Here is an 8,301-nt window from a genome sequence, read left to right as displayed (position 1 = left end):
GAGAGGGACTCCCCAGCCATGTGCCTGTTGCCATCCTCAGTTCTTCCCAGGTGTGCACAGCTGTGCCCTCCAGAACCTGGGCTTCAAGCATCCTGAATGTCAGCCACTCGCTCCCTCCACTGGCCTCCGACCTGCACTCTGAAGCCTGGCTTTGTACAGGTCCGAATCGTCTAGAAAGTTCCAGACTCTGCATTTTCTCTCTGGTCCTTACAGAACAGCCGTCCAGCCCTGCTTTGTACCTGTGATCCCTCCCTCCAGCCCAGTCCTCCACCCTCAGGAGCCTCCTGTGTCCCTCAGGCTTCCTGCATCTGTGTGTGTCTCCTGTCACTGTGACAGCTGACCACACACTTCATGGCTCGAAACCACACCAGTTTACCATCTCTGAGTTCTGATGTCAGAAATCCAGAATGAGTGTCCCTGTAGGAAGCTCCAGGCGCGAGCAGGGCTGGTTCCCCCTGTGGTTCTGGGATGCATCCTTGTTCCTCTTGTCCTTCCAGCACAGGGCTTGCCTTACCTGTGGCCCCTTCACTCCATTACCACCAACCTGTGGCCTCCCGCCTCCCAGATAACCCAGGGTCACCCCACCTCAAGATCCCAAACACCGTCATATCCACAAAGCTCCTTCCCAATAAGGTGACATCTTCGTGGGTTCCAGGGATCAGGGCATGGATGTCTGCAGGCTGTGCCCCCCAGTTCCCTTGGTACAAGTCCAGTCAGCTCCTTGCCCACATCACAACTCCGTAGCCAATCAGAGGCCTTGAGCAAGTCCTCGTCCAAGCCTGTGTCACCAAGGCTGACACACTCCACCATGCTTTCTGTCTCCTTCAGGATCAGTCACATCATAACCTCAGCAGCTCCGAGCACCACCTGGCGGCCACGAGCTGCACCTGTCCTGCCTGAACTCCTGCCTGAGCCCCCAGCATCTGTTCCCCACCTCACGCCCTGCCCTCCTCCCCTTCTCTTGCATCTTTTTTTTTTTTTTTGAGTATACCCTTTCTTGCATCTTTTTTTTTTTGGACTGGGGTTTAAACCCAGGGCTGGAACATGTAAGGCAAACACTATCACGTGAACCAGGCCCCAGTCCTTTTGTTTGTATTTTGGGTTTTTTTTTTTTATTTTATCAGTTTTACTCACTGATGTGTATACATTGTTTGGGCTACCTCCCCCCACCCCCACCCCTCCCCTGTATTTTGTTTTTGAATCAGAGTCTCATTAACTTTGCTCAGGATGACCTCAAACTTGAGATCCTCCTGCCTCCACCTCCTAATACTGGGATTACAAGCAAGCACCACATCACCCAGCCATCACATTCTTCATCTACTTTTTTTTTTGTTGTTTTTGGTAGGACTGGGGTTTGAACTCAAGGGTTTTTCACTGACAAAGCAGGCACTCTACCACTTGAGCCACATCTCACACCTCCAGTCCATTTTGCTCTGTTTTTTTATTCCTTTTGAGATGGAGTCTCTTGAACTATTTACTCAGTCTGACCTCAAACTGTAATCCTCCTGATCTCAGCCTCCCAAGTAGCTAGAATTACAGGTGTGAGCCACCAGCGTACATGCCTTAATCCACTTTTTGACTAATAAACTCTCCTTAAGAAGCAAAGCATCAATCCCTGAGAACTTGCCCCTTGGTAGCAGGCAGGGCACACCTGTTTTCCCTGGAGAGACACAAACCTCCCCAGGGCTATACGCAGAGGGCGGGTGGCCTCCTGTACCTGTTGTTCCCCTGGGTAGCCACTCTGCTCCGTGTGCAGGGTTAGAATCCTCATGGGGTCATCACAGCACCTGCAGTACTGGGACTGGGGAGGAGGCTGTGAGGCTGATGTGACGTCATTCCCTCTGTGCCCATACCCTGTGCCCCGTGATCCATGAATACTCACCCAGCATCCGCCACCTGTCAGATGCTACTGCAGTCTTAGTGAGGTTGCAGCATGGCGGGCCTTGTGCACCTCAGTTCTGAGACTCAGGAACCCTGGGATTTGTGCCAGGGGGACTGTGGGAGCACCAGGAAGGCTTGGTGCAGCAGGTGACATGTGAGCAGCCACCTGCTGGGGTGAGGAATGGACCGAGCAGACTCTGGAGGGGAAGCAGGTCCTCGGTGTGGAGCTCTGGGAGAGCTTTGAGCAGCAGGGTGACACGGTTGATCAGGCTTCAAGAGGAGCCCCTGCTGCCAGGAGGACAGAAGTATGGAAAGGAGGGAGGAGAGTCCATTTTCCCTCGGGCGGTCTGCTCCCCGGCTCCTGCATGGAAACTTCCATGCTCCCCCTGCTCTGTGCGTCCCTCAGCACTGCCTGGGATACACCATGTGGCCCTGGGTTTTTCCACTGTTTTCTGACTAGGCAGTGAGTCTTCCACAGGGGTTGAGGGTGACAGGAACAGCCTTGTGGTCACTAAAGTCCCCAGGTGTCCAGTGTGTGCTCAGGACAAGTGTGAAATGCCAGAGGATGAGTGTGCACACCCATCCAGGCCACCACCACTGTATACAGTCAGCCTGCACAGCACAGGGCCCATCAGTGGATTCAATCAACTGTGGGCAGAAACTGTATTTAAAGAATTACCTCTGTACTGAGCGTGTATGGACGGGCATTTTTCTCATTATCATCCCCAAATGATGCGGTGTGACAGCTGTGCGTGCGGCACTGACGTCAAACCACATCTGCTGTCTGTGAGGGACCTGAGCATCGGATTCTGGTATCGTCACATGGACCATTCCAGTCTGTTGGCCCCCAAATCACACCCCCCCATGGGGCATGGGGTCCACTGTCTCACATGACCGCCTCCCTTGGGCACTGGGCTGTAATCTTTCTCATACTTTTCCCTAGCAAGTGGCTTTTCAATCCCAGGACTGTCTTCAGGGTGGCTGACAGCAGAGCAAGGGATGCTGGGGTCAGATCTGGGTCTGAGTCAGCTCTTCCAAGGGACGTGAGTCCCTGGTCCTCCTGGGAAGGCTCCTGGTGTGGACAGTGGGGCAGTCAGCACCTGCTCCTTCTCTCTGGGTCAGGGTGAGCGAGGCAATTCAGACAAAGCCCTGGCTGGTGCCTCCCCACGGGCTCAGCTAACGCCGCTGTCCTCACTGAGACTTCAGTCCGGGGCTGACAGACCTCCTGAATAACAGTAATCAGGTGGGACAGGCTTTTTATTCTGTTAAAAAAAAAAAAAGCCACCTGGGCGTGGCAATGCACGCGTGTGATCCCAGCACAAGGGAGGTGGAGGCAGGAGGATCTCCAGTTATAGTCCAGCCTGGGCTGCATAATGAGACTCTGTCTGAAAAAAATAAAATAAAATGCTTCCAAAGTTCCAAGATTACACAGTGAGCTAGCTGTCTGTCTTCTGCCTCATTCCCTGCCCTGCCCCAATCTCTGCCTCTTTTTTTCTCCCCAGAACCAACAGATGGCGCAAGTTTCTTGGGTGTTTGGGGCTTACTCTCCCTCCATTGGCATTATCAAAGCACGTTGGGTTAGGGGGCACAGGAGATGCGGGGAGCTGAGGTTTGCCTCACTTTTAGGGTTGCAAGGACAGACTCCCGGATTTTGCGCCAGGTCAGAGCATCAGATACTATGAGCACAGCAACCCTGGATGGCAACTCTCACGTGGAGCTCCTCCATGTCCTAGCAGTGAGGTCATTCAGGCAGCTGGGATCTGAGGTCTGAAATGGAAAAGCAAGCTTTCTTTCACGGCAGCTAAATGCCTGATGCTTGCAGGATGCTTTCTTAAGAAACTGTTTACTTTTAGAGAAGGAAACCTGATTTAAAGCTTTCAGCCCAGGTTCTGAGTCTGCTACTAGCTTTTTTTTTTTTTTTTTTTTTTTTGTAGTACTGGGTCTACACCTTGAGCCACTCCACCAGCATATTTTTGTGATGGGTTTTTTTGAGATAGGGTCTCGCAAACTATTTGTCTGGACTGGCTTTGAACCTCAATCCTCCTGATCTCTGCCTCCTTAGTAGCTAGGATTACAGGCATGAGCCACCAACGCCTGGCTCTTACAAATTCTTTTTTTAAAAATATTTTTCTATTTTTTACTTTTGGAGTACTGGGGCTTAAACTCAGGGCCTCATGCTTGCTAGGCAGGCACTCTACCACTTGAGCCACTCCACTAACCCTTTTTTTGTGATGGGTTTTTCAAGATAGGATCTCAAGAACTACTTGCCCAGGCTGGCTTTGAACTGTGATCCTCCTGATCTCTGCCTCCTGAGTAGCTAGGATTACAGGCGTGATCCACTGGTGCCTGGCTCTAAAGGGTTCCTGTAATCAATCTTCAGCCCATCAAATGCTATGATGGCCGGGTGGCTAAGAAGACGAACACAGTGGTAAGCAGCAGTTACAGCATGGAACCAAAGGCCAAGAACATAAATGCCACGGCCAGAGAGGGGCTGGCAGTGAAGTCGGTGTCAACAGAGAAAGGCCTACACTTTTTTTAAATTCTTTTTGAGACAGGGTGTCACTCTGTATCTCATAGTGGACACACAGTGTGCACACACAGTGGCCTGGAACTCCCTATGCAGCTCAGACTGACCTCTACCTCTTGATCTTCCTGCCTCTGCCTCCCACGTGCCGAGATTACAGGTAGGTACCATGATGCCTAGCTACATGCATGTCTTACACAGAACATGGCTGTGTGCCCAGGAGCCTGTGCACATATCCATTTTAGCTGGTGACCCCAACCACATATCCACCTCACACACACACACACACACACACACACACACACACACACACACAGTCCCTCTCTGGGCTGGAGCACTGGGTTGGGACTTGGGAGACAGAGACAGATGGCTGCTGACATAGTAGAACTGGAGGGAGAGTGTCATCGGGAGCCAGTGCGATGTGGAGAACTAGAGATGCCACAGTTGCCCAAGCAATGGGCCTAGAAGCAGGAGAGAGGGCCCTGGCTTGTGAAGGCTGTTCTGCAGAGAGTGGTGCTCCAGAAAGCAGGAGGCATTTCAGGGCAGCCAGAGAAAGGTGGGGTCCCCAGGGGCAGGTCCACTGCACCCCCTTCCACAGCGCACCCACAGCCCAGGGATCCTTCGCCTGGTGCCTGAGGACTGATCTGACAGGGCATGGGCTCCATTCCAGGTCCTGAAGTTGCACACCAGACTGGGAAAGCCCATCCCCACCATCGAGCCCACGCTGAGGCTGGTGTTTATACGGCTCCCTCCTCAGCAGGCACGACTCTGCCTGGCCACAAGGGACGGCTTAGTGCCCAGGACATCGGTGGCATCCCTTGTACTCCTCCTGGGCCTCAAGCCTGGCACATGCACAACCATAACTTTGTGTCCCAGGTGTGCGACGATAAAGGGGAGGTGATTCGGTTCCACTGCAAGCTGTGCGAATGCAACTTCAATGACCTCAATGCCAAGGACATGCATGTGACAGGGCGGCGGCACCGGCTGCAGTACAGGGTGCGTCCATGGGGGTGGGGGGGCCCGATGCTGTCTGAGGGCCTCTGTGGTTAAGTCCCTTCTGCCTAGCCTCTGGTTAGCTTAGGGCTGGGGTGGGGGAGTAGTGGCTTCTGTTTTCTACCTCTTGATCCGCATCTCAAAGCACACCTTTTCCTCTGTGAAACTGAGCCCTGGGTAATCCTCCAGGTCCCCTGGGTCCTTGGACACTGTGAGGTCGGTGCCACCCTGGGGCCTCCTCTGCTGAGGATCCACAGGCCCCAGGCACATGCAGCTGATGCCACCCCAGGCATGCCTGCCCTTTGCCAAGGTGCTGCCTGACCAGCAGGCTGAGCCATAGCTCAGGGGTGGCTCCGTCACTCCTCAGCTCCCATAGCCCTGGGTACCCCCTCTCAGGTGCCCCTGCACCTCCTCAGAAGCAAGGGTGGGTCTCCCACCTCAACCCATAGTCCATGTTCTGGAACAGCCTCTCACCCACTGCCTGCCCAGAGGAATCAGGAACTAGGGGATGGGTGGCAGATGGAAGGAGGAGGGGTGGGTGGGTGAGTGGATGGGCGGCTGGGCAGGTGGGTGGATAGATGGGTAGGTGAAGGGTGAATGGATAGATTGATGGGTGGGTGGGTAGATGGGTGCATAGATTGATACAAATCAATGATATCTATGTATTATTTTGGAAAACGTCTTTAGTTCTGTTCCCTCTGGACACTTGATCCATTTGTAAAACAAGGCAGTTTTGGGGTGGGGGGAGGAAGGTGGGGACAGACCATAGAAAAGCCCAGAATTGTGTCTGTGGTCTTGTTCCCGTTGTCTGGAGGGAGTGAGTGTTTTTAGTCCGTCAGTGAGTGCTCTTGGTTGAATTTCCCACCACATACCTTAACCACAGCGTATTCACCAACACAGTCACACGCAACTCAGTGACTTCCAGTCAGCAGGCTGAATAGTGCAGAATACATGAGGTCCCGTAAGGTCACATCACTAAGGGACGGGGTGGCCATCTTAGGCTGTGCACACACTCTGATGTCTTCAAAACCTGAACTGTCCAGAATGTGCCTGTGTCCTCCTGCACTGCCTGACCGTCCTGCCCCAGCCCCTTCTTCCTGACTCCCCTCATCAGGAACACCGTAACGCTGCTCCCCTCAGCACCCCGTTCCCCACATTGCCTTTGGGATGCAGGGTTTCAAGCCTGCAGAGAATGTGAACCCAGCATCCTGAGCTGCAGCGGGAAGCACATGGGGTGTCCAGCGTCCCCAGGGTACCCACATGCACTGTGAAGCCTGACCCCATGTCGCTTGCCTTGCAGAGGAAAGTGGACCCCCGTCTCCCCCTGGCCATGGGGTCCAGCAGCAGGGTGCAAAGGGAGTTGGTGGAGAGGCTGCGCAGGCAGAGGCAGCTGGCGCAGAGGCAGCTGGAGGACACGCGGCAGCGCTGGCACACGGAACTCGGGTTCCCCGTGACCCCCTCTCCACCTGGCTTCTAACCCTGGCCCTTACAGGTCACCCACCATCACTGCTCGAGGGGCGTTCACCCAGGGCTGAGAGGCTGGAGGTGTGTGTGGCCATCAGGCTTCCCAGCCCCCGAGTGCAAAGTCCCCCAATCTCAGAGGACAAGCACTGTCGGCCCAATGTCACGAGCCCTTTGTTATGGAAGGCGCAGCTCAGCCTGTGGTTCACAGAGCTGGGCATGGTGGCACAGACTGGTCCCCACAGCTCAGAAGGCTGAGGCAGGAGCGTTACGTGAGCCCAGGAGTTGGAGACCACCCAGCAGGACAGGGAGACCCCATCTCAAAACCTCAATTAAATGCAGTTCACAGAAGCCTCGCGTGTCCGCGAACCTGCGCCCTCACGCACAGAAGGAAGTCACGTGTGACTGAGCCCCGGCTCCACCTCACAGAGCCATTCCGTGGTCAGAGGACGTATCTGCCAGCGTCCATAGGAGCCACTGCGGATGTGGCAAGGTCCCTCTGTGTCGTAACTGCCACACAATTTCATCCTCTCATGGAGAGTGGGCTTTTCCACGTTCTTCCTCTCTGGGTAGTGTCTTTTTCATTTTCTTTATTCAGTGTTTTTCTATCATGGTAAAATATATACAACATGAAAGTTACCATTTTAACTGTTTTTAGGTGTACTGTTTGGTAGCACTTAGCACATCCCTATGGCTGTGCAGCTGTCCCTTCATCCACCTCCAGAACTTTCTTGTCTCCCGCATGATCTCTGTCCCCACTAACACCAGCTCCCCAGGTGTTTCTGGACCAGGAGTCCACTTCCCAACAGGAATTTGCCTGTTCTGGGCATCTTGCACCAGGGTAGCCCCACACCATGTGGCCTTGTGGGACAGCTGATCTCATTGAGCTGGCGTGCGTGAGTTACAATGTGTGCTCGTGCATTGGGCCTCTGCTCAGTCACCAGCCTCTCCTTGTCCACATGTCTCCCAAGCCACCAAGTATCTTTCACCCAAGCAGGCCAAGAACAGTGAGAATCTTTCTTTTTGTCCTGCCCGGGAGCCACTGAGAAGCTAAAATCGAACACAAGGGCTCACGAGGACAGTCTTTGAATAGGAGAGGTATGTTGTGCCACAGCCCCTTACCTCTGAGGGCATCATCCCGAGGTGGCCTTTCCACTCCGATCTGAGAGGCCAGGCTTTGTGGCCCTGTCCCTACCATGCCTCTTAGTCAATATCCACGAATCCCGTATCTGTGGATTCAACCAACCGAGGGTTGAAACTACTTTGTAAAAAGCTGCGTCTGTACTGAGCAGGTACAGGCTTTTCTTCTCATCATCCCCCAAACTGTGCAGTGTGACGTGGTGAACCCAGGCTTGACCTTGTACTGGGTACTGAGTCATCTGCAGATGATTTAAGTCCCGGGGAGGACATGCACAGGTTCTATGCAAACGCTGTGCTGGGTT

General features: G+C 53.8%; 1 protein-coding gene across 1 annotated transcript; it reads left to right on the top strand.

Annotated features, from left to right (window-relative positions):
* The first annotated feature begins 5,059 nt into the window (after positions 1-5,059).
* Positions 5,060-7,644, top strand: LOC141416257 (zinc finger RNA-binding protein 2-like). The gene is made up of 2 exons (XM_074053307.1): positions 5,060-5,401; positions 6,699-7,644. The coding sequence occupies exons 1-2, from the start codon at positions 5,060-5,062 to the stop codon at positions 6,873-6,875; spliced, it is 519 nt and encodes a 172-aa protein (XP_073909408.1). The 3' UTR covers positions 6,876-7,644.
* The last annotated feature ends 657 nt before the right edge of the window (positions 7,645-8,301 follow it).

This window comes from Castor canadensis, chromosome 14 (assembly GCF_047511655.1).
Source record: "Castor canadensis chromosome 14, mCasCan1.hap1v2, whole genome shotgun sequence".
Classification (NCBI taxonomy): domain Eukaryota; kingdom Metazoa; phylum Chordata; class Mammalia; order Rodentia; family Castoridae; genus Castor; species Castor canadensis.
The sequence above is the reverse complement of the archived record's forward strand: the minus strand, read 5'-3'. Positions and strand labels throughout refer to the sequence as shown.

What these genes read in the sequence shown, in the direction of transcription:
- LOC141416257 (XM_074053307.1), top strand. Translation starts at nt 5,060, where the DNA reads ATGGGCTCCATTCCAGGTCCTGAAGTTGCACACCAGACTGGGAAAGCC. An exon ending in GGCACCGGCTGCAGTACAGG is followed by an intron (nt 5,402 to 6,698) that starts GTGCGTCCATGG and finishes CTTGCCTTGCAG; the next exon opens with AGGAAAGTGGACCCCCGTCT.